This window comes from Lonchura striata, chromosome 9 (assembly GCF_050655825.1).
Source record: "Lonchura striata isolate lonStrDom1 chromosome 9, ASM5065582v1, whole genome shotgun sequence".
NCBI lineage: Eukaryota > Metazoa > Chordata > Aves > Passeriformes > Estrildidae > Lonchura > Lonchura striata.
The window spans coordinates 2736462-2762567 of NC_140711.1; the positions used below are offsets into that span (position 1 = coordinate 2736462).

General features: G+C 48.7%; 1 protein-coding gene across 1 annotated transcript; it reads left to right on the top strand.

The window, feature by feature from the left end:
- The first annotated feature begins 91 nt into the window (after positions 1-91).
- On the top strand, positions 92-25454 carry LOC146766569 (pinopsin-like). The gene is made up of 3 exons (XM_085587473.1): positions 92-2036; positions 2916-4398; positions 24560-25454. Exons 2-3 carry the CDS (start codon positions 4115-4117, stop codon positions 24948-24950), a joined length of 675 nt encoding a protein of 224 aa, XP_085443599.1. The 5' UTR covers positions 92-2036; positions 2916-4114; the 3' UTR covers positions 24951-25454.
- The last annotated feature ends 652 nt before the right edge of the window (positions 25455-26106 follow it).

Genomic DNA, 26106 nt, shown 5'->3' on the forward strand with positions numbered 1-26106 from the left:
GCTGCCGGCGCTGGGTCCCGCCGGGGACACGGCATTTAGCGCTGCCCCCGCCGGGAACGCCGTCCCCTGCGCGGCACCGTGCCCTGGGCTCCGGCACAGAGCCCGGGCATCGCCCGTGGGGCAGCCACGCCGAGCCCTGCCCGGCCCCGTGTCCGGGCGCTGCGATCACCCCGGGACAGCGCGGGCAGCTCCCAGCCCGGCAGGGAATTCACCCAGCCGGAACAGAGCCCCCGGCCAAGGCGTTTGTTTACCTGGAGATCGCTTCTCCCGGAGCCCCGGCACCGAGCCGCTCTGGCAGCTCCGCGGCCGCTCGGGGTGCGGGGCACCCTCGGTCCGGCCGTCCCGCACGGGGCTGGAGCGCGGCTCTCGGGCACCGTGTGCCCGTGATTCTGTGTGCCCGCGGCTCTGTGTGCCCGTGATTCTGTGTGCCCGTGATTCTGTGTGCCCGTGATTCTGTGTGCCCGCGGTTCTGTGTGCCCGTGATTCTGTGTGCCCGTGATTCTGTGTGCCCGCGGCTCTGTGTGCCCGCGGCTCTCCGGCACCGTGTGCCCGCGGTTCTGTGTGCCCGCGGCTCCCGGGCACCGTGTGCCCGCGGCTCTCCGGCATCGTGTGCCCGCGGCTCTGTGTGCCCGCGGTTCTGTGTGCCCGCGGCTCTGTGTGCCCGCGGCTCTGTGTGCCCGCGGCTCCCGGGCACCGTGTGCCCGCGGCTCGGTTCCGAGCGCTCAGCCGAGCATTGCTCCGGGCAGCTTGGAAAACCCCCAGGGAGCCGAGCCCCATCCTACTCGGAGCGGCCCTGTGCCGTCTTGCTGTTGCTACAGTCGAGGGAAACGTAACGAAATCGCTCCGGATTCCACACTGGGGTTTAGGCAATTCCTGTCCTTTCTTTCAGAGGAGAAACCAGTTTCACCGGCAGCTGTGTAGTTCCAGCCAAGTTCCCAAATTATCAAGGAGACAGACGTGCTGCACCGTAGCACCTTTTCCCCAAATGAGTCCTTTTGCCACACGATTTTCCAGGTGATCAAACCAATTTTGCATTATCAAAACGACATCTTGGCACATTTTCAGTAAATGGTCTGAAACATCCCACAGCATTCTCCTGGGAAAACTGGCAGCCCACAGCTTGGACAGGCACATTCTTCGCTGCATTAAAAAGTACCTGGATGGATGCGCCTCAAATCCTGTGTCCAGTTCCGGGCATGAAAGACACTGAAGGGCACGTCCAGAGGAGGGCAAAAAAGTTGGTGAAGGGGCTGTTTCTCCATCCTTATTTTTTATCTAAAGTGCAGAGTTTCGGGTGACTGACCTCTTGAGCTACATGGCCAGTTACATTCTTAGTCTTCAGAAATGCTGATAAATAATTGCATCATGGTGGACCCTGCCCATCCCCTTAGCAGCCCAGAGGAAAGGCAAGAAGCGGCCAGTTTTCCCAAAGTGCAGAGGTTTTGTTTAAAAAAAACACAAACTTGAAGGTTATTACAAGCAGAAATACTCTGAAGTGCCAAATGATAAAAAGAGGAGAAAAAAAAAAAAAAAAAAAAAAAAAAAAAAAAGAGGGGGAATACCAGGCTTCACACTCTCTTTTTCAGTATTAATTGCTCGTAGCAGCCAAGCTGAAGGAAATGGAACAAATTCACTTTTTGTTTGCAAACAGTGAGAAAAATTGCCTTGTGAGTAGAAAAGTGCGGGTGGTTTTTTTTTCCCCCTCTTAGGTCAGCACATCAATACATTAAAATGTCCGACAGGGCTCTCCTTACTGATGGGTGGGGTATGACCAGAAGTTAGATTTGAAGGAAGTTCAGCTGATAAGAAACACTTGGATCTGTAGCTGGTTGGCAGCTGAAGCTTCGCCTTTCCTGCGCTCCGGCAGAGCCCGTGCTCTTCCCGGCTGCGCCCTGCGAGCCGAGACCGCGCAGCTGGGCTCGGCCCGGGTTCGGTGCAGCCCTGGCTTTGCCGCTGCGGCCCCCGGGAGCTCCGGGGAGGGGACGGGACAGCGCCGGCAGCCCCGGGGGACATGAGAGGGCAGGGCCAGCCCGCAGGTGCGGTGGGTGCGTGTCCGGGAGAGCGGCGGGCGCGGTGGAGCTCGGGCTGCGCCCGGGGAGGGGACACCGGCACGCCAGGAGCTCAGGGCTGGGGGCAAACGTCCCCAGCTTCAGCGGTTCTTTTGCTGGAAAAAGCTCAGGCAGCCTTAAGCGTGAGTCCTCATTCAAGCTCCACTGCGTGTTTCCAGCGGCTGAGGAAGAGCTCTACAAACTTTAAAGGATGCAAACGGGGGTAGAATCCGCCTCGTCTAGGTTAGAAAAGACCTTTAAGCTCACCGAGTTCAATTTCTGCCGCAGCACTGCCAGGCCCACCACTGAACCCTGTCCCTGAGTGTCGCGTTCAGCGCGGGCAGCCCTGATCCCTCACAGCCGCGATTGCTTGGAAATCTGGTGGCTGCCAGCCCTGACCCCAGATGCCACCGGGCAGGACAGGCCGGCAGAAAAGAGCATCCCTGTGCCCCTCTCCTTTGCCCAGCCCTGTGCCCCTCTCCTTTATCCAGACCTGTGCCCCTCTCCTTTGCCCAGCCCTGTGCCCCTCTCCTTTGCCCAGCCCTGTGCAATTCTCCTTTATCCAGCCCTGTGCCCCTCTCCTTTGCCCAGCCCTGTGCCCCTCTCCTTTATCCAGCCCTGTGCCCCTCTCCTTTGCCCAGCCCGGTGCCCCTCTCCTTTATCCAGCCCTGTGCCCCTCTCCTTTATCCAGCCCTGTGCCCCTCTCCTTTATCCAGCCCTGTGCCCCTCTCCTTTGCCCAGCCCTGTCCTCAGCTGCCAGCCGGGCACACAGGGGAGAGCCCCCGCAGCGCTGGGGGCTGTGGGGGTGGCAGGTACGATGGATATCGTGTTACACATGACAATAGCTCGTGTTTTCAACCTTCCCAGCGCTGCCAGTCTCTCCCAGCCTGCTGTACCACTGCAGACACCGGCACACATCGCTGGGGCTCTCCCCTAGCCAGCATTCACACGGAGCAGAGGCTGCACCAGCAGAGCATCCCTCTGCCCATCAGAACAAAGCTGAACCTCCCCAGGAACACAGCTTAGCCTGGCATCGAGCTGTACACAGCCACTCAGGAGACACTGACACTGCTTATGCACACTCTAAAGAGAGATTTGCAGCAGCTCTTTGCTGCCATCTCTTTCCCTCATGAAGTTATACAGGCTAAAAAGCCAAATTTGTGCATGTAAAACCTTTACTTGGCAAGGAAAGTTCAGCAGGAGTGTGTCAGCATCCAGCAACATCCCCTTGTAGCTGCCAGCATCGCTTCCACAATGCAGCCCTGGAGGTGTGTGTGGAGGGAAATCCCAAACTCTTATATCAGCTTCAGAAATTACCTCTCCTCCAGCATTTCTGCATACAAAAGAAGCCTTTGATTTGCTGCTGGTGGTTTTATTGTCCCACTGGTGTCTGCTGGCAGTACCCCAATTGCAGGAGACCCATCACTCAGCTCACGAGCTGCCTGTCCCCCCCGAGGGGGGCACTTGCTGGCACAGGGGCTTCAACACAGGTTTAATCTACAGCTCTTCATTATGCACAGCATGGAATCCTTATGGAAACCCTGTGGGGCTGCACTTCCCCAAGAAGGACTCAGAAGGCTGCACTTCAGAGCTGGCAGAGGAGCACCAGATCAGCTCCACACTTTGGGCAAATCTAGATATTAATCTTGAACTGTACAGGTGGCAAGAACCAAATGTGATGGAGAAGCCAGAATTTTGCTGCAGGTCACACACACACACACACACACACACACACACACACACACACATCCATTCAGACAGGTGTGCTTAATTATTGATGAGCATTTATGGCTGGCTTCTTTGGCTGGACACTGTTTAAACAGCCCCAGCTCCTGGTGAGAGCTCTCAGCACCTCTCACTCATGGGGGGACACCTCCAGTCGCAGTCCTTGCCCACCTTGTTTCCAAAGCCAGTGCCATAAATTTCACCCATGGCTTGACATATTTTTTTGGGAGACAGAGCAAAGCCTTCACTGATTCATTTTTGCCAGTTCAAGGCTCTGGTTTGCCACAGGCATCATCTCACTCATCTCCCTGGCTGTGCTCTCCTACGAGTGCTGCTGCACCATGACGAGGACAGCAGAGCCTGACACCACCAAGTACAGCAAAGCTTGGACAGGCATCATCCTGCCCTGGACATACTCCCTGCTCTGGACTGTTCCCCTGCTTCTTGGCTGGAGCAGCTACGGGCCAGAAGGACCAGGGATAACCTGCTCTGTGAACTGGCATTCCCAGGATGCCAACAACACATCCTGCATCATCTGCCTTTTCATCTTTTGCCTCGTAATCCCTTTTGCCATCATTGTCTATTCCTATGGGAAGCTGCTCTGTGCTGTCAGACAGGTAAGGTGATTCCTCAGCTGCCTTTTGCCTGTGACCCCCAACCAGGCAGAAGCTGATGAAGCCCATTTTCCACCTTTAGAACTCCTCTGCAGTCAGATGTGGCTCTCCTGGTGACAGGCTCCAGCCTACCAGGGCTTTAAAAGTCATACTCAGGTGTGTACAGCTGGAGCTGATGCCTTGGGGTGGCTGCCTAGAGCAGAGGCTGGACAAGATTCAGAGAATAAAGTGGGTATTTACTGAAGGCCTTCAATAGCCACACCTTGGGCAGTCAGAAACCTCCCAGAGGCTGCACCCAAGGTGGACAATGGGCACCAGTTTTTCAGACAATTAAAAGTTTGGTCCATTTACATATCAGGGGTTAATCCTCCAATTACAGCTTCAGGTAATGAAGTCATTTACCCCCAGTTTGCTCCCCCAATTCACTTTTGTTTGTACTTTTTGGGGCCTGAGGCTGTGGGGTGTCCTTGGATCTCAGGCCCAGAGGGATTTATTGTCTGACCAAAATGTGAAGACAGTAGCAAACACTCTGTATGGAGTTTGGAGTTGTGCACTGATGCAGTACAGGATTTGAAAAATATAAAAGCTAAGGCATGAGAGGTCCCTATAACAGCACCACAAATGGGGGAAGTTTGCCAGAGAATTCTAGATACTTCCAGTTACCCCTAATTAAAACTAGGAAAGATTTCCCTACCTTGATGAGATTGGTCCCGGGATTTAAATCTGCAGGAATGCTGTGGAGAGGGGTGAACATTATCAGCAGGTCCAGCATGGTCCGTGGAGAGTGTGGGAGTGGTGATTTCTGAAGGGCTTCTCTTCTGAAAGCACAAAGTGAATCTTGCAAAAAAAGGCTGCTAAGAAAATGGTCACAGATAACCAAGCTGCTGGTGGCATCAGGCAAAGCAGGAAGATGTAACTTGACAAATACAAACTGTAAGACAGACCCATGACATGAGGCAGATAACCCTGGACACAAAGCAAAGCCACTCCATAAATGACCATCACTGAGTTTTAACTTCATTTCTGCCAGGGTCGGGATTAAATGTGTGAGATGGAATTTCTTGTTTGGACTCAGATGTTTGTTAGTTCTTATCTATGTCACAGTCTCAGAAACTGTCAGTTCTGCAGCACTTCACTCTAACAAACTAAAAATGGAGTTGTATCTCTCTCTCTACAAGGCCTTTTAAGGATCAACTGTCCAATTAAGAAATTACACCTAAATTATTTTTACTTTTAACCCAATAACCAACCACCCATGCCCACAATGGGGACTTTTTTGTCCAATCACACAAAACCTCCCAAACCCACAGAGAAGAAGGTGAAGAAGGAGCAGCCTCCACCCTGAAACCTCCATCTTGCTTTGTATCTATTACTGTATTCTAAACCCTTAAACTCCAAGTTTTCCACCCTGTGATATCACACACTTCTATTCAAACTCCACACCCACAATCCCAGTGCTATCACTCAATTTTGGAAGCCTTTTCCATGGCCTCAGGTCAAATGCAGTGTTCTCCTGGGGGTCAGTGCCTGGCAGCACAGAAAATCTAAAACTCTCATTAACCAGGGTTCCAACAGACCATGAGCATTTTTTTGTGAGATGAGGAATAGTAGCTTTACATATTGCTACCCCAGTGGAACATTTGGTGCCAAACACCATCAGGGCAGCACTGTCAGACACTGGAAATGCCAGTGCAGAGGTTTTTCCTCCTTTGTGAAGAACACCTGCCTTTAGCCACGAGTGATGGACCAGCACTGGCTGCTCGTGCACAGAGGGCAGCCCCCCTTGGGGACCAGTCTGTGGCCAGGCAAGGACTCTCCCAGCACAAAGGGATCATTTACCCCCTAAACACCTCCACACTTGGCCCCTGTAGCCTGGGAGCCACCCCAGGCTGGGCTCCAGCTCCATCAGTGATCCCAGACCTGGCTTGGGCTCACCTGACACAGAAAGCACCTGTAACATAAGAGGGAATTAAATAAAGATCACCCTGTGAGACACATTTGCAGATGTAAACATTTAATTTAAGCTTATTATTGCTCAGGGACTTTGGGCAGGAGCAAATTAAATCATTGGAGATGTTTAAATTAATCCTCATATACCCCCAGCCTACTGTCTTGTTACAAATACATTTCATTCCCCACAAAAGCCACCTCAGTCCTCTCTGGTCACCCTGTGCTGGGAACAGCTGCACCACCATGGACCAGTCTCCTGAGCACAGGCAAGGGCTGGATTTCACAGGACTTCAGTGTTTTTCCATCTTTTAGGGCTAAAAATACTATTTTAGTCATGCTGATTGTTGCAAGGTATTCACAGCAGCTGGGGCTGGAGCAGGTCCTGCCTGCAAGAGAGGCTCTTCCTCTCCAAAGTTCCTCCAAGGGCAAGAAACAGCAAACAAACCTGCTTTCCTGTCGGGGTTGTGTGTCTGGTGTGTCAGAGTGATCCCAGGGCTGGGACAAGCCCTGCTGCCTCTGCCCTCTCCAGTGCTCTCCTTCACTTCTGCTGGAGCTGCAGCTGTGCAGCAGCGCTGCAGGGTGGAAGTTTTCACATTAAATACTCTCCCCACTGATGCAGCCATCCCATGAAATGTTGCATTTGGGCTCAGGAGAGGCGTCTGTCTCCAGGACAGCTGTGGAATAGAGCAGGGTGAGTGCCAGCAGCAGTTCAGGCTCAGCAGAGCCCTCGGTGGCTGCACTGGGATCTCTGCTGTGCCAGGGACCACAGTGGCATGGAAGAGGGACAGGGTGGTGGCAGGGGCTGTCACCCTCCCTGTCAGATGGGTGACCACTCTAAAGGTCAGGAGTTGTCTTTCCTGTGCTCCCTGGTCCTGCAGAAACCCCCAAACAAGGGAAAATAATACAAAATTTGTTCTGTCTGGATCAAAATTATCCTTTCAGGAAGGGATTTTCCACGAAGAGGGATGTCGCTACAGGACACGTGAAAGCACGACGTGAGCCACCTGCTATTTGCAAGGTAAAGAAGAAAGTTTATTTCTCTGATTCCACCTTTTATACTTTTGTCATGGTTTGACACGGAAAGAGAATTTTTTCCGGAAGGAAGAGGTCAATTTAGATATTGACCAATTGAAGGTGGACACACCTCTGAGAACACAGGGAGGTTAAAAGCAGAATTCCCAGGAGAACTCGCTCTCTTTGGTTCCGGTCAGGTTGCAGTGCTGTGCTCTCCCCTGCCCGGGCGTGGCTGGGTGGGGAGGGGAAGGCCCATGGCCTGACTGAGGTGGGCCCAAGGGTGGAGGGACTGGAGCCGGGCTGGCCCCCTGCAGATGGAAGGGTGGAGAAATCTGGGATGTCTCCGTTCCCCACCCCCAGAGTTCCTCTCCCGAGAGGGAGAGAGAAAGCCGCAAGGAAGGAGGAGTGGGGGGAGCTGCTGCAAGGTGTCCAGTTGTGTGGGAGTTGCTGGATGTCCGGGCATCGAGCCATCCTGGGAGTTCGGACTTTTAATCCTTCCTTGAGAAATGAAAGCTTTGTGAAATTTTTCCCCTCCTCAGTTTGAAAGAGAGGAAGAGGGACACCTTGGACCTTAGGATGGGATGTTGGAAGGAGGAATTCTGGATGGGAGGGGGACAAGGAGTGGCTTTTGGCTGGACTTTTCTGTTAGCCACAACCTGAACCAAATCTTCTCCTTCAAGAGGGACTGTGTTTTGGGAGGATGCCAGTGAGTCAAGAGACCTGCTTCAGCTGGGAAAAAGACAAAATTGGAGTGAACAGAGAAAAGGTTAGGGGGTTTGTGGTGGCGTCCCCCTGTCCTGGAAAGGAAAGAGAAGAGAAGAAGATCTCTGTTCTTGAGCCCTCAGCCCCAGGGGAAAATGGGGGGGGACTGTGGTCCCAAACAATGAAAAACTGAACTGTTGTTTTCTCCCCTCTTGGCAGGGCATCCTTGAAAGGAAAAGTCCTAAAAGCAGTCTGTCCATCCATGCATTAGTGGTGAGAGCACTGTGCATGGAAAGGAGAAGGGTCACCATGGCAAACTTTTTCTCCGGGCGGTGCCATGTGTGACATGGAAGCACAGGATGTGGAGCTGTGTTTCTTGGGAGGTCTGTGGCACAGGAGAGACTCTGTTCCCTTGATGGACTGAGTATCGATCGTCTGGAGGGTGGAAACCTGACTGGGGTCCAGATTGTGTCTCACTGTGGTTTGTTGGAGTTGGGTGGTGGGGGGAGGAATGTTTTGCAAGGTTTTCATTTGATCTTTGTGTGGTTTTTTTTTCCCCTTCTTTAGTTTTCTTTTTTATTTAGTAGTAGTAGTCTAATAAAGTTTTTTTCCTGTTATTAAGCTTGGGCCTGCTTTGCTCTGTTCTAGATTCCACTTCACAGCATTCAAGGGAGGGATCACATTTTCATAGGGGCACTGGCATTGTGCCAGTGTCAAACCATGACAACTTTCCCAAAGGTGACATTGGATTGGAGAGTGAATGGGCCACCTCTCCAAAGACATTGGACAAACTACTAGTACATTAAGTTTCTCCACCCCCATAAAAGAATGTAAACAATATGTTGTTTACAGAAATTGTGTGGGAAAATTCTCCAACAGAATGTAAACTCAGAAGGCTTTAGAAAATCTTAAGAATCAGGGTGACAGAGGGAAAGTCAGACCTGGACGGTCCTGTGGATGCACCTGGGCTCGTTTGGGAAGCCAGAAGAGAGGGGAGGCGCAGAGGCAGAAGCCCCAGAGCCTCTCTGCTGCCTCCCATGCCTGTTCCTGACCCAGGCTGCTCCCAGCTGCTTCTGCTGCTGCCCAGGAGCCCCCAGGGCAGCAGGGTGCAGGAGCAGCCAAACCCCTGGTGTGTGTAAGAGAGAGGGGAAAAAATGAACAAAAATAAGCTTCACATGCCAGCTTAATATTTAAGGAATTGAACAACAGACATTTGTGCTTTTAGTGGATCCTAAATTATAGGCAACACTGTGTAAGCCTTTAATGGTGCTTCCAGCTCCTGCCATGCATATCTGCCTGTAAGTGAGATTATCTGCAGCACTTACAGGAGCAAAACTGTGCTGGCAGATCAGGGTGTTTGGTTTCAGCCAGGCATGAAAAACTATCCTTTCGCTTGACATTTGTATTTTCATGCTCTGATTTCTGGCCTGATTGTCATCACGGGAGATTTGCAAGGATGCTGAAATTCTTGGAAATAGGTCCAGGCTCCCACTCCCACTGTATTGCTTCAAGTTTCCTTAAATTTGAGGAGAATTTTCACCACTAAGAGCAGATCTGCTTTTCCTCCCATGTTTGAGGCTGGCAGGGAATGGCCAGAGGGAAGGGCTTGCTCTGAACCATTTAAAATGAATTCCACAGGAGCTGGGATGTATTACAGCACACTGCCAACCATAAGTCTGAATTCTGAAAAGAACCATTAGAAAATGAGGGATATCTAGGTTTCCAATCCCATTGAGCTTGAGTCTTAATTATCTAATTTCTGCTTTGATACAGGTTTCACAGCTCTCCTGTGAAGGACTGTGCAGCAAAAAGAAGGCTGCAGCTTTCCTGGGGAAGCGAGGGCAGGATGCAGGGGTGCCCTGGCACACAGCTGGGTGAGGGGCTCCATCTCTGCTCCCTTGGCTTCACCACAGTGCCCCAGGGGTGGCACCCTCATCCCGAGCCTCCTGGCTGCTTTGAGAAGCTTGGTCGTGTCTGCAGCTTCTGCAAAACCCCTCCAGCAGCACAAACAGCACACGTGGACCCTCAAAGACAGCGTTGGCCATGCAAACAATCAATGGCTGCCAAGGAACAGGAGCTCAGAATCTCTACTGGGACTTGGTAGCCTGGGTTCACCCCGAGCTGGGGATGTCCTGAGGAGTGAAGGGCTCTCCTGGCCCTTCCTGTGTTTCAGCACTTTGCACAGCCCCAGGTGTGGTGTGCAGAGACACCCCGTAAAGACCTGTCTATTGGCAGTGCAGAGAGAGAGAGGGATGAGCAAAAAATCCAAATTTATTGTGAAGTACAACCGCTTATATAGTATTTTAGGGAGGCTAGTAATATTTTACTACAGTGATTGGGTTAAAAGTCACATAAACAAACTTATTAATTTTAAACATCTCTTGCTTGCAGAAGTCTGATGTAATTTTCTTTTCCCAGTAAATCCATGTGATTGAATCTTCTCACAATCTTGATTTAATCCTCAAAGTTCTGTTTGCTCTTGCCAAGGCATCCTGTTATCAAATCTCTTATGCTAACCAAAGTCCATCATCTGTCTTGTGTAGCCCAGTTCCTGTCTGGGCAAGCCACCTGGTCAAACACGATCTGCATCCCAGACTGCAGCTGGAAATAGCCAGCTCACGGAAAGCAGCACACAGGCAGAATTCATGAGCCCTGCAGGAGACAGCCATGCTGCTCCCAGGCTGTGGAACAGCTCTAGTCAGCACGTGCAACCCTAAAATGCTTGCTGGAAACAGAGAAATCATTTTGTGAGCACAGGGGCTGGAAAGGCATTAGCTGGAGTCACTGGCAAGCTTGGCAGAGTCTTTCACATGACTTGTCACAATGCAAATACAATGGATCCCAGCTTTTCTGTCCCTGTATTACAGTGTGCTTGGGGTTTTTCCCCTTTAATGCACAGACAACCTCCTTTCTATTATCTCCTTGACAAATGAATCTGGGGGCCTGCCTTCAAATTATTCATCCAAGCAAACCAGTGCAAGGCTCAATATTCTGCTTTTCTGCAGACTCCTGCCCTGGGTTGAGTCATATCAGGGTAAATCTACCTTGAGTAGTAATCACAGGCAAGGAAGGAGAAGCCAACACCTTGGCATGGTTTCTACCAGCCCTCTGCCCCCTTGGTCCCCCATGTGTTATGGAAAAGAAAAAAAAGTGCAGCAAGGAGGCCTTTGATGTGTTCCATATTAATTTCATTATGTCAATTAGCAAGTGCAGCAGTTTCCAGTGCAGGGAATAGCTTTGTCCAGCATGGGCAGGAGAAACTGGGGGAGAAGAGCTCTGTGTTCCAGCAATTCCCTTCCACTGGCAGGAAGGGGAAAGGGTGATTACACTGCTCCTCCAGCCTTAATCTGGCCAGCCTGAATAGCCACCATAAACTGAGGCTGAGCTGGGCATGTGAGACAGACACATCCCCAAAGGCAGGAATCATGGCAGCTTAAGCACCCGAGCTCCTGAGACACCAGGGAAGAGAAAATCAGTCCTGAGGCAGCTGAGCCCTGAAGAGCTGCAGGGGCCATGCAGGTCAGTGACTGAAGAGGGAAATCACCCTGGGTCAATCCACCCACACGCAGGAAAACCAAAGAATTGGCTTTTGTGAAAAACACCAATCACTTGATGTTTAAAATTTTAAAAGTTTAATAATAATACAATGGTTATAAAAATAATAATACAATTAGAGTAATAAAGTTTAGAGTTAGGACAATTGCAAGACAATAAAAAACAAAGAATTGTGGACGTCCGGATGGTCTCGGACACAAAGTCACAAAAAGCATGACTTGTGAACAAAGGAATCACCCTTAAACCAATACACTTGTTGCATATTCATACATCCTTCATGGTTATGCATACATTCTATTTAAAACTAGAACTCTGTCTGCTGTATGTCAACTGTTTCCTTTACTCCCCTGGCATCTTTGGGTCTGAGCAAGGCCTGAAGAAATTAGCTTCTTCTGATAGAAGCCATAAATTCCTCTCCTTTGGAAGATTTAGGTGTTCCTCAAAGCGAGTATCTCATCCCTAAAAAAAAACTTCCCCACATACAGTCTCTATTTTAACATTATGTTGTTACCTAAAACTACACTTAACACAATACGTAAGGGAATTAATACAGCATAACTTTCTAACATTACACATATAATATTCATTGTAACATTTGCGAAAAGCCAATCATAAATATGCATTTTTCACAGCTTTCCTGGCTTCGGCGGAGGTCGGTGCCAGTGCCAAGGCGGCGAGGGATGTTTCTGTATTCTGTATTTCCCCTCTCGGACAGCAGCAGGAGCTCTGCCCATTCAGATGCTCGTGGTTGTTTGGTGAGCGCTGCTCCCCCCTGCTCAGAGCTGCAGAGGGACCCGCTCCTGGACACGACCTGGGATGCCTTGTGGGGGTACCCAAAAACAGAGGCCAGGCGAAATTAGCGGAATAAAAAGCAGTTGATGAGCCTTCAGGTACATTTCAGGCAGATAAAGGCTCCTCAGGGGCTACACCCAAAAATGGACCACAGCTCACGGGTTTTCACACTTTTATAAGTTTGGTCCATTTGCATATTGGGGGTTCATCTTCCAATTCCAGCTTCAGGTAATGAAGTCATTTACCCCCAATTTGCTCCCCCCAACTCACTTTTGTTTCCATCTCTCTGGCCTGAGGCAGTGAGGTGTCCTTGACTGCCAGGCCTGGAGAGGAATTGCTGTGTCTGCCCAAAATGGGAAAGCAGCAGCTCACACTGTGTGTGGAGTTTAGAGTTATGCACTAAAGAACTGCAGGATTACAAATACATGAAAAATATACAAGCTGAAATCCTAAGGCATCAAGTGAATACAAAGCACATGTGCAAGGAGGGCCAGAGCTCTGGAACAACAGGCAACACTTCCCCCCTTTGGGGGACTGGGATTCCCTGGAGGATTTGCTTAAAGAGGAGCACTGCATGTCCAGAGAGCTGGAGGGGAGAGAACCTCGTGCTGGGTGTGCCAGAGCAGCATTTGTCCAACAGCACTCACAGACCTGGTGAGCACATTAAGGATTTTCCTAGCTGAAAACAAGGCAGCTGTGATTTTTTTTATTATTATTATTCCTGTAGTGCAAATTTTTCTGCAGCTGCTTCCAAAGCTCAGAAGTGCCCCAGCACAGGCAGTGAGGGAAGCAGAGCCTGGCAGGACAGCAGGGAGCAGCCGTGCCCTGCAGGCTGAGCTCCACTGCCCTCCCCTGGCTCTCCCTGGTCCTCTGCTGTGTGAGCAAGAACTGAGCACTCCACTCTCAGTGAGAGGAGCACATCTCACCACAGACATTACTGATTAAAGGATCAGTGCAAGGTGCAGAAGGAGGGGAACCAAACCAGTGTGAACAGCAGTGGTGCTGAGATGTTGTAGAAACCATTCCCACTGACAGATGGGCTCTGCAGTCAGAATTCCAAAGGACATCCCTGCACAGGGAGCCCCCAAGCCTGGAAGCACCCTGGCTGTGTTGCACAGGACTCAAGGTGTCTTGGTTTGGAAAGCCAGGTGTCTGCTAAGGAAGGCAGAGGCCTCCTCTGAAATGGAAAAAGTAAATCCCATCCCTCTGAATTATTATAATTTTGAAATTAAGGGGCTCTCAGGCAAAGATATGGGGGGATAGGAATAACAGTTCTTAATTAAGAAAAAGAAATTAAAAGGAAATATAAAAATAAACAGTGCAGTAATACAAAACCCCACTGCCAGAGTCAGAGCAGCCCTGTCCCCTGTGTGTCAGGGAGGTGGCTCAGCCCCATCCCAGGGGGGCTCAGCCTCCTGCAGTGCCAGCTGTGCTTCTGCTGGAGCAGGATCCTGCACAAGGGGGGAGTTTTCCTCTGGAGCTCCAGGGCTGGGGGAGATGGGCCTGGGCTCCTCTGGGAATGCAGGGGAAGAAAGCTGCTCCTCTGGGAATGCAGGGGGAAGAAAGCTGCTCCTCTGGGAATGCAGGGGGAAGGAAGCTGCTCCTCTGGGAATGCAGGGGGAAGAAAGCTGCTCCTCTGGGAATGCAGGGGGAAGGAAGCTGCTCCTCTGGGAATGCAGGGGGCATAGGCTGCTGTGCTGTTCCCAGGTCAGATTGGATCCAGGTAGGAATGTTTGGCTCCTCCCCTGGGCAGAGCATCTCCCCATGGATGATGGAATTTTCTCAGCCATGCAGGGACACTCAGTGGCCATGGACAGCAGAGATCTCCTGGAGGGAGGATTGGCTGTGGGAGAGATAAAGAAAAAACTACCCAAAGAACAGCAGAGAATGCCCCAGCTCTGACAGATAGGAATGGAATACAGGCCCCCAGCCACATCTTGCATTTCCAACCTCAGACACAGGGACTGAGAAGAATGAGGCACACCTAGAACCCAGACACTCCAGCAGCCCTGCACTGTGCCTGCACTCAGTGCTCCAGCCTTTGCAAATAACAACCAGGATGAATTATTTTAATATTCTGGCATTTGAAATTAAAAATTAACCCCCTTTAGTGACTACAAGACCTCTCCTTACAATCCTCAATTTCTATAACAGCAAATGAGGGGCGGAATTGAGATTTAAATTTTGATCTTAAATCATGTAGTTCACCCTTGAGTGGACAGAGGTGAATGTGAGAGGATGCTGTGAGCACTTCAAAGGATATCTGAGCCAGAGAGCTCCTCCCTTGCCCTCACTGGCTCCTCTAGCACCTTCCAAGCCCTCTTAGAAATGAGAAAAATCACTCTGCAGCACAGAGGTGAAAGACATCAGCACAGCAGATGGAAATGGATTTTTCTCTCTCTCCTCTCCCCTCCCCAAGTGCTCTGGCAGGGTCTGTGTTAATACTGGAAACACATCTGTGATGGATGGTCCCTGCCTGGGCTGTGTGATCCCCTGCCAGCCTGAGACCACCTTCCTTTCTTGAAGCCAGCTTTGGCCAAATTTCCACAGCACCAGTCTTGTTAATTCACTTATCACAGGAGATTTTTCCACAGCCTCCATTTTCAGGAAAAGAAAAGATGATTTGCAGAGGCAAATCTTCCCCCAGCTCTTAGTGCTGGGCAGCACCAGGAGCACAGCCCCAGGGTCAGAACTTTTGTGTTTGGACCCACCAAACTGGTGTATGAGCAGACAAACTTGGGATGTTTTGGTGCAAACCCAGCTCATTAAGGCTCATGAACACACTCTGTAATTAGGTTTGAAGCTGAGGCAGAAGCATCAGTGGGATTTGGAGCACATTTTGTACATCATGAATGGTCACATTTGTCGTCCAGTTCCCTTTCCCTAGAACAGCCAAGTGAGGTGGGGGTCTCCACAGCCTTTCAAAAGCAAAGAGATGCTCAGAGCAACCCAGCCTGTGTGTCAGAAACTGAGGGAGACAAGGGTAGAACAGCACAGGAAAAAGGCAGGGGGAAAGGAAATGTGTGACTAGAAAAATCAGTAATTTATGTGGATTGTTGTCAAGCCTGAGTGATACAAATGTCCTGATGTGGCTGAGGATTCCTCTGCCTTTCCACAGAAGAGAGGTGGGCACCTCTCAACTGTGCAGGTCATAAACATCTGCTCTGAATCTCTGCTTGGGCACAGGGCAGGGCAGGGGAGCCCAGAGACCTCCAGCAGGGAAAGCAGAGCAGGGAAAGCAGAGAAAAAGGGAAAGCAGAGCAGGAGGAAAGCAGAGCAGGAGGGAAAGCAGAGAAAAAGGGAAAGCAGAGCAGGAGGGAAAGCAGAGAAAAAGGGAAAGCAGAGCAGGAGGAAAGCAGAGCAGGAGGAAAGCAGAGCAGGAGGGAAAGCAGAGAAAAAGGGAAAGCAGAGAAGGGAAAGCAGAGCAGAATAGGGAAAGCAGAGAAGGGAAAGCAGAGAAAAAGGGAAAGCAGAGAAAAAGGGAAAGCAGAGAAGGGAAAGCAGAGCAGAAAAGGGAAAGCAGAGCAGAAGGAAAGCAGAGCAGGAGGAAAGCAAAGCAGGAGGAAAGCAGAGAAGGGAAAGCAGAGCAGGAGGAAAGCAGAGAAAAAGGAAGAGCAGAGCAGAAAAGGGAAAGCAGAGCAGGAGGAAAGCAGAGCAGAAGAAAAGCAAAGCAGGAGGAAAGCAAAGCTGAAGGAAAGCAAAACAGGGCACCTCATGAGTGCAGCCAAACTCCAGCTCAGCTCCCCCATCCCAACACCTCCTCTGCAAAAGAAGGATGGAATTCTGGTTGAAAATATCCAACAGCTGGAGGCAAAAGCAATTTCTTACAGGTGTTTTATTCCTTGCTGTGCATCAGGTGTTCCATTAGCCATAAAAATACACTTAGTCCCAGGCAGGAAAGTGAGAGTGAAGAATGCTGTGGCAGTGGAAGGAAGGTGCAAGGCTCTCCACAGCCTGCAGACAGGCTTGCTTCTCATCCTGAGCAAGGAGTGCCAGCCCCGAGAATAAAGGTGCTTCAAACTAATTCCCCCTGTTTTAAATCAGTTTCCATCTCCACTCTCCCCTGCCAGCTCAGCTGTGCTGCGTGTGCAGCTGGGGCTGCAGCCTCAGCCAAGGCAGTGCAGGAAGTTCTGCTGCCCTGCACAAAAAGCTGCTGCATTTTCTGGGGCTTTCAGAGGTCTGAGAAACCCTTTCCATTTCCCATCTTTTACAAAACACCACCCCCACCTCACATACCCCATTTCCCCCAAAGCATACAGAAATAGATACATATTATATATATACACATATTATATATATACACTATAATATAATATAATATAATATAATATAATATAATATAATATAATATAATATAATATAATATAATATAATATATAATGGATGTGATTATGATATGATATGATATGATTTAAATAATATTATATATTATACATATATATAATAATATATATTATATATTATATATTATCATATATATTATATATGTTATATATAATATAATATAATATATTATATATATTTTATACATTATATAATATATAGAAATATATACTATATACATAGATAAAAATATATAAAAATAAAAATAAAAATAAAAATAAAAATAAAAATATAAATAAAAATATAAATAAAATATATAAATATAAATACAAATAAAATATATAAATATAAATGTAAATATATATATAAATAAAAATAAACATATAAATAAATATAATTAAATCAGAGGGGCTTCTAACTGTCCTCTTTCATATAGGAAAGGCCTGGGCCCCAACCAGTAGGGACATGACTCAGGTGGTGCTGCACAAAGGGCACTACAAAAGGTTTGTCTTTCACTCAGAGGAATTCAGGGATTTGTCATCAGCGATGCAGCTCAGCCCCATGAAATGGCGGTTTGCCAGCCTCGTGCAGGGACTCAGCACTCCGGGGTCTGGGAGGCAGCACTCCCCGGTGACACGGCAGCAGTGCAGCTGCTTTTGCCTGATGCCCTTTTGGGTCTCCAGCTCTGCTCTTCCCCTTGTGTCCCCGTGCTGTCCTTGCCTGCTCTGCTGGCTCAGTGCTGGTCCAGCACTGCTCCGTGGGTGAGAGCCCCAGCTCTGTCAGGGGCAGAGCTCTCCTCTCTCAGGAGCATTAAAACTGACATGGAACAGAGCTGGCACTTGCCTTCCCCACTCTCATGGTCATGGCAAGGCACTGACTGGATGGGACTTTGAGAAAGCCAGTGCCTCACCGTGAGTGCAGGTAACGAGGTTCTGGCTTTTACGATTGTACTTAGAGGTTTTAAAGCATAATTCAAATGTTTGAATGTTAACAGAGAGAGTAAACACTTCCTTAAAAATAAAATCTAACTTGTTCTTGCAATATTTCTGCATGGGAGTGTCAGCCATTTATTTCTTCTCCAAGCGAAACTTTTTCAAATTAGTATTAGGACAGATTATGAAATATTGTTAAACCAGCACTGAATGGCTGCTCACTGCTTCAGAACTTCAAGGAAATTCTCAATAATGATAGAATCATTGAATGGTTGTGTTTGGTTTGAAGGGACCTTGAAGATCATCTAATCCCAACCCCAAAGGGTAGAGGGTTTCCTCTGCAGCATCCAACTTAGCTACCTGCATTTATCAATTCTTAGAAGTAGGGCATGTGCTGATGGACAGAGACCACCAGGAATTCTCACACCCTCTTCAGAAGAAATCAGACTGACCTTCAGTGCCCAGCCTGTGCAGTTTAATTCCATCTCCACCGGGTTACAGTCTGGTTTCTCAGTACATATTCAAACAAACCCAGCCAGGAATTCTCCAGGGCAGAGTGTATTTGATTTCACAGCTCCTGGGCTCCTTCTGATGAGGAGGCAGTTGTGGGAGTCCAGGGCTTCCCTCTGGCTCCCTGGCAGGTCTGGGACCCTGGCAGGGGTCAGGAACCCCCCTGGACAGAGCCCCCAGAGACACTGTCTGTGATCTCTGGCCATGGAAAAGAGTTTTCAATCCTACAGGATGAATTACCAGCTCTGAGTGGTTGATATAAGGAATAATTAAGTGTGGCACGGGTGCAAAAGTAAAATTTTAGGATTCTAGATGAGGGGTCCAAAGGGGACAAGATGGAGGAAATTGGGTGTGCCTTGTCCTTTTTCTCCTTCTTCATGCCCTCCATGTCTCACTGTGGTTTTGGCATTTTTCTGTTGGTTCAGGCTGGGGACACACTGTCCAACGTAGGTGACAGATATTGGCACGTTATTGTAAATCCAGCCCAGGGAGTTTCTGGTATTTAATGTTTGTCACATCCCACTGAGGGCAGAGCCCCACATGCTGCCCTGCAGGACAGAGCTGGGCAGGGCAGCAGAACATGTGAGAGATAAACAGAATAAACAACCTGGAAACCAGCACAGACCAATTATGGCTTCTGCTTTGGCAGTGGGGCTGAAAGACAGAGACTTTCTACAATCTCAGAATAATTTAAATATCACAGATTCTGACAGGCAGTGATGCTCAGCTACTGGCACAGCCCAGGGGTGCCTGTGCTGCCCCTTCTGTCACAGCTTTGCCCACAGGGCTCTGCTGGCCTGCTCAGGACAGCACATGCCCACTTTGGTTGAGGTTTTTCCTCCTTTATCTCCCTTACTCTGACATTTCTCAAGGACCATCCTCTTAGTTCCATGAGTGTTGCTGTCAATTCTCCAAGCTCTAAAGAGTGTGGTGGTTTCACAGAAAGGCAAGAGAAAACACAGTCAGGCACCCAGCTGAGATGCTCAGATAGCCCTGGAGACCCGGGAGCTCTTCCCAGGGGCAGAGCTGTGCTCTGGATGTGGCTGAGCAGTTTCCATACCCAGTGCTGAAAACACAGATTTTGCTTTCCTGGTGAAGTGATGACTCTGTTCTTTCTGCACAGTGTCAGCAGCACCAGCCAGGCATTCGCTGTGTCCACAGTGATCTCTGTTTAAACCTGTCCTTATTGTTTGTTGCATTAGTCACTCACCCACAGCCTTCTGTCTGTGACACCCATGCCACAGCAAACAAACACTATTTGTGAGCATTTCTGCTCCTGCCCTGGGAGGGTGGCTGGGTACAATCCCAATTATGGTCAGTGAGATTTTTAAAAAGGCAAATTGATCACTTCTGCAGGCTGAATCACCACCTTGAGGTGCTTCTCTGCAGGAGAAAACAGAAAGAAATCTAGCCAGTAAAAAAATCAACAGCCATGGGAAGTGAAAGTAAAGAACATTGTAGAGCAAGATGGGGCCAGGGCTTCCAGCTCCCCAGTCCTGCTAACTCAGTACACTGGCACACACATTCAGCATATAGAAGGTGTGATACAGAGACAAATAAATTTTAGGAAACTGAAAAGATTATTTTAGGAGAAAAACAGAGACTCCATTTCCAGTGAAGAAAATATGAGGGCTATAAAAGCACATTCTTCATGGCTGTTTTCTATACCAAAACCTACAGAAACAGTGAGATTTAAAAAACAAATGTCTTTCACAGCAGGTTGAGGTTTAGATTTTTGACCAAGCCAGAAGCAGGGGACAGAGCACAGCAGGTCAGTGCACGGCCAAGGGTGCCAGCCCTGAGCCAGCAGCAGCCTGGATGACTGTCCAGCCTCCAGCAGCCAAAGGCAAGCATGGGCCACACTTGTGCTCTCAGCTCTCCTGGGAGATATCAAAACTGTGGGAAATGGAAAACCAGAAACTTCCACAGACACCGGAGGGTTTGCTTTGCAGCCCTGGGAGAAGCTTGGATTGATGTAAAAATAAAGTACACAGACATTAAGCAGAAAAAATATAAACTTAGGTTTCTATAGTGGTAAGTAAGAACATACCTTTAGATAGTGAGAAACTGCATTGATAAGATGGTGAAGGGTTTATAGTGTAGGGGTGTGGTTGGATAGAGTAGCTGAGAGTTTAGATGTTATAATAGAAGCATTTGTGTGTATGTGAGATAGGAGCCCATCGGTAAAAGCACCCGCAGTGCAGCAAAATTAAGTAAAAGTGACAGGTTAGAAAAGCAAAATAAACCCAGTGGCAACTGTCCATTGGATCAGAAAGTTCTATATTGCCTTGTAATGAAGAACTTGTTACTACTTTGAGCTATGGCTGAATGCTTGCTCCCCTGAAATCTCACAGCCTCTGAGACTGATGTTTATCTTGGCAATAAATCATTCTTAGCCCCAAAATAGTCCCATCCCTTTAATTAATGCAGTGATAATAATAAAGACAAAATTAGACTAAAGCCCACAGCACCATTCGGCAGCATCATTTTTACACAGCTCTTTGCTTTGCCCACCTCCAGAGGGTGATCTGATGACAAGCACAGCCCACAGTTACGTGGTACAGCCAAGTCACCATCTGCTGATGGGGTGCAGCAACACTTCAAGGCTGATGGGTGTGATTTAGTTTTGCAGTTTTCTGCATGTGTGCCTCATATGACTATCTCAGGTTTCCTTGACTGACCAGGGGAGCCTTGTAGTCAAAAGCAATGCTTCAAGAAGAGTTACAGAAGTGGGAGGATATTCAAAATTTCTGGCCTTGTAAGATGAAAATAATAATTTCCTGCTGCTGGCAAGAAAATGGAAACCTTTCCTTGCTTACCTGTGAAGCCATTCCCTGGTATCAACAGTCTGAAAACTGCAAGCTTTTCTCTTTGACAAAAGGATAAAACACTTCAAAAGTCAAGAGAGTTCACCTGAGCAGGGAGCACTGCCCGGGTGGGACCTGCAGCAGCAGCAGTCCCCCACGGGCTCTGAGTTGAAGCAGTGGCCAAAAGCAGCTGCTCCTCCCGTGCAGCAGGGTTTGCAGATGTGCAGGGCAAGCACTGCACAGCTGCCTGGAGCCCAGCCCTGCTCAGGGTATGGACCCCTCCAGAGCCCTCCTCCCACGCCAGCCCCACAGCAGCCTGACCTCCAGTTAGAAAACATCAGAAAAACATTTGTCCTCTCTGGCCTTATCTGAAGGAAGAGGTTGTTGGGTTTCCTTGTCTGGAATCAATGGCAATCAATAGAACCCAATGGAGCTTTTGGTTTTCCTTGAGGTGCTCCACACGCAAGCATCACCCACCACGTCCCCAGGTGTTTCCTGGCATGGGGGTGGACAGAAGGACCTCAGGAAGGCACAAAGGAACTGGGATTTGTGTGGGGATACAGAGCCCTGGCAGCTGGTGCTGATGCCTTTCAGTGCCTCTTGTCAGGAGCCTCAGAACCAAGTGCCCATGATGTGAAATGCAGCTCCTCTCTGGTCTCCAGCCTTGCCTCCACCCCAGTGCTGCTGTTTGGATTCACACACAGCCTGAGTGAAGTTTTACACATGGCAGACTCTCAAACAATCCACACCCAGAGAATGTGCTGTACAAAATTCTTATCAGCTCCATGAGATACAATGGAAGAAGATAAATGTGAGCTTTCTGTCTGAGATGGCTGTGAATAAATCTGAGCTACTGATGCCTGTGGGTGGCTCTGAGTGAAATATTCACTTCTCACTAATGGAAATATTTTGATTAACAACTTTATTTGCCTAGTGGCAAATACCACTTTTTTCCTTTTAAATCACAGACAAGTGTCATAAAAGATTTCATTTGCACATTAACAAGATATTTATAAAGTACTTGGTATTTGAGTTCCCTCAGCAGGCAATTACAAATATGTTCTATTTTTTGAACGGTTTTGGTTAGGCTTTTTAATTAGTCTCAAGGTGACTTCCAACACTCAAATACATCCCCACAGATTCCCCATAAAACTGCTTGTAATAATTAGTTCCTTGTGCTTACTGCAGCACTTCTCAGCCCAGGCACTACACAGCAGCCACTGAAAGGTCTGCTTTTCAAAACACCCTGAGAGCACTCAGCAAGCCAGGCTGAGGCCCAGGCCAGCAGTGTTTATTTGCAGTGTGATTTAATTTGGAGTATGTGTGAGCCCCGAGTCCAGAGGAGGAAGCTGCTGTAAATCACTTTAATTCGAGTGCTGCCTTTGGCCATGGATTCAGGGAAGGAGATTCTGTCAGCCCCTCTCATCCCTGGCCCCAGTGCCTGTGGGTACAGGCACATTTCATGCTGGATCTCTCCTGGCAGGACTGGGGCAGTGGCTCTGGGACCTCTGGCAGCTGCTGCCCTCTGGTCACACCGGGGCACATCCCCTCTCCCTGCCTCTTGCCCAGGATACTCCCATTAAAATCTGGGTTTGGAGTAAGCTGGAGGAGGCTGCTGTGGATGCAGAGCACTTTTGTTGGTCCTGCTGATGCCTTAGGATTTTAGCTTGTATATTTTTCATATTTTTGCAATCCTGTAATTCTTAGTCTTTAAACTCCACACACAGTGTGAGCTGCTGCTTTCCCATTTTGGGCAGACACAGCAATTCCTCTCCAGGCCTGGCAATCAAGGACACCTCACTGCCTCAGGCCAGAGAGATGGAAACAAAAGTGAGTTGGGGGGAGCAAACTTGGGGTAAATGACTTCATTACATGAAGCTGGAATTGGAAAATGAACCCCCAATATGCAAATGGTGCAAATTTATAAAAGTGTGAAAACCTGTGAGCCATGGTCCATTTTTGGGTGTAGCCCCTGGGGGGCTTTTTCTGCCATGAAGACCCTTCAATAAATAAAACTGCTTTTGATTCCCTTAATTCTGTCTGGCCTCTGGTTTTGGGTAGCCCCAGAAGGCACCTCTGGCCCAGCTGTCAGGGACACTCAGTGCACACCAGAGCAGCCCTGCCCAGCTCCTCTCCAGCCAGAACAGCTCAGGTGCCACTGCCAGCCCTGCCCTCAGTGCAGCCACCCCAGAAGCTCCCAGGTGGGGGAAACAGTAAAGAAAAGAAAATTTTCAGAAAGCTAGGAAAGCAAACCTTAGAAACAGAAGGAGCAGAGAAACTTGGAATCAGCTGCAGCTGCAAAGTCTGGAGGTAGAAAAATTTACAATAGTATAGAAAGCAAGGACATGAAACAATGAGTTTCATTGTTGAATGAAACTAATGCAGTGATAATAATAAAGACACTAAGCTTGAGTCTTAGACTTAGCTAAGATAGACCCTAAGACTGCAGAAAAATGTGATTTGAAAGATAGTATAAGGTTTTAAGTATAGTGTAAGGTTTTACAATGGAGTAATGTGTATAGGTAATAGAAAGAAGACAAACATTGTGTAAAGCAGGTGTATGTGTGCTTTTAGTAACTGGCTAAAACAACTGCCTGTAAGCTTTAGCAATGTGCAATTGGGTAAAAAGGTTTTAAGATGCTCTGTAACAAATAAATCTTTGGCTGCTGCTGGCTGTACCTGAGTTTTGCCATCTTGCCATTGTCTCAACCCTGTCATGAGGCTGATGCTGCTAATAAAGCTCAAGGAATGCATCCCAGCAGTCCTGTCCTTTTTGTGGGAACTCAAAATGTCCCTCAGACATTTTTGGAGGTTCCAGGCCCAGGTCAGAAGCATTTGAGACCCTGGCAGGCAGCTGCAAACAGCTGTGATTTTGGGTTTGAGCCATGGAATGATTTACCAACCTTGCAGGAAGAACAAGCAGTCACAAAAGTTTAGATATTAGAGTAGAAGTAGCCACAAAGTAGAGGGAAGAATTTTTTAGTGCTGTACAGGGGGGTTTTAACACCTGTACAGGGGGCTTTGGTTTTGCTCATGGGGGTCAGAGGTTTTAAGATGGAGGAATGTAGGCCAGTCCTGTTTCTCCTCTTTCTTCTTCCTTACCTCCATGTTCTTGTTGATGCTGGCACTCACAGATTGGTTTAGAGTAGAAAAGCACCATTTAATATAGGTAATAGGCATTGTGGAAAAACTGTAACCATGTAACACGTAATGTACCATATAAAAGATAGAAAAGCACCATTTAATATAGGTAATAGGCATTGGGAAAAACTGAAACCATGTAATATGTAATGTACCATATAAAAGGCAGCAGCAGCCCTGGGTGGGAGAGAAGAAGCAGTTGGGGTCAGAGAGGATGTCAGGGTGTGTGTGTGCCTCTGCCTGAGCTGCTGAGCAAACCACAGCAGCCCCAGAAGAAAATCTTTTAGATAACTTGCAATAAACTGCCTTGAGATTGAACAACAGAGACTGCTGAGCCTTTCTTTGGAAGCTCGGGTGGGAGGAGAGACTTTTCCAGCACACGCAGCCACCCCCGACCCAGGGTGGTCTTTGACACTTTTCATGAAATGACCACACCAACACACCAGGCCCTCCCTGTCCCCAGGGCCAGCAGTGCTGATGCCTCCCCTGTGCCTCTGTCCCCAGGTGAGCAGCGTGCCCAGGGGGCCGGGATGGGGCCGGGAGCAGCACATCCTGCTGATGGTGCTGGTGATGGTGCTGTGCTTCCTCCTCTGCTGGCTGCCCTATGCAGCTGTGGCACTCCTGGCCACCTTTGGGCAGCCTGGCCTCATCACCCCTGCAGCCAGCATCATCCCAGCCAACCTTGCCAAGAGCAGCACTGTCTACAACCCCATCATCTACGTTTTTCTGAACAAACAGGTCAGTGAAATGTCCCCCTTCCTTCACCTGGATTCCAGGTATGCAAAGAGTGAAAAAACAGCCAGAGGAGATAAAGAGAGCATCAGTGACATCACCTAAATCCATGAAAGGGAAGCTCTTAAAAAGGGCTCCAAGGAGCAAATTTGTTTGACAAATCTGTGCTTTGGGCAGCTGGACAACCAGCTCCCCAGATGTGCAAAGAGCAAATGATAGACTTTCCTTTCCTTTCCTTTCCTTTCCTTTCCTTTCCTTTCCTTTCCTTTCCTTTCCTTTCCTTTCCTTTCCTTTCCTTTCCTTTCCTTTCCTTTCCTTTCCTTTCCTTTCCTTTCCTTTCCTTTCCTTTCCTTTCCTTTCCTTTCCTTTCCTTTCCTTTCCTTTCCTTTCCTTTCCTTTCCTTTCCTTTCCTTTCCTTTCCTAAGAAATCCATGTTCTGGCAAGAGTGAAAGCACCAGAAATTGTCTGAGGTGACTCAGACACGTGAAGTGTTGTGAGGATCTGATCTCTTGCTGCCCCACGCCGAGCCCCAGCACAGACATTGCCCACAGTAATTCCTCCTCCTCACAAACCCAGCTCTCTGATTTACTCCCTGATTTACTCTTTTAACCCCCCCCCCACCCAATCCTTTAGTCACTCTGTGGTCCTGCTCTCCCTCCTGGGAGCTGGTGGGAGCCATGAGCAGTGGGATCTGCCAGAGGAGGCACAGCAGGCAGGAGCTGGGGTGCCCCTGCCACAGGGACTGACAGGACCAGTGAGGATGAGCAGAGGTCTACAGAGAAAAACAGAGAGCATCAGACCCTTCCCATCCCTCAGGCTGGCCCAGCTCCACCAGCCCGGGTGCTCAGGCACATTGACTGATCTTTGCATTGCTGGGATTAGAGAGGTGATCATTTGCTTCTGAGTCCAGCAAATCCCCCACTTGAAATGATTTTTGGAAGCTGTTAGGAAGAACAGATAGTAAATTGCTCACTCTCTCTTGGAAACAAATGATGATGGTAAAAGATTGATTTAAGTCTGGCTTAAATTAGCTGTGGGTGTTTTTATTGGGACATGAGAAATTGCCAGGGAGTGAAAGTTTCCATGACACCATCCATCATCTCCTCAGCATCCATCAGCTCCACTCACTGCCACAAACAGCTCAGGGGTGCAGTCCCTTCTCTGCAGAATTCCCTGACATCCTCCCTGGGGTAGCAGCCCTTCTTTCCCTTCTCCTCTGTTATTTAGCTTTTGAATCAAGTCCCTGATTAAACCTCCTGGA

What these genes read in the sequence shown, in the direction of transcription:
- LOC146766569 (XM_085587473.1), top strand. Translation starts at nt 4,115, where the DNA reads ATGACGAGGACAGCAGAGCCTGACACCACCAAGTACAGCAAAGCTTGG. An exon ending in GCTGTCAGACAGGTAAGGTG is followed by an intron (nt 4,399 to 24,559) that starts ATTCCTCAGCTG and finishes CCAACACACCAG; the next exon opens with GCCCTCCCTGTCCCCAGGGC.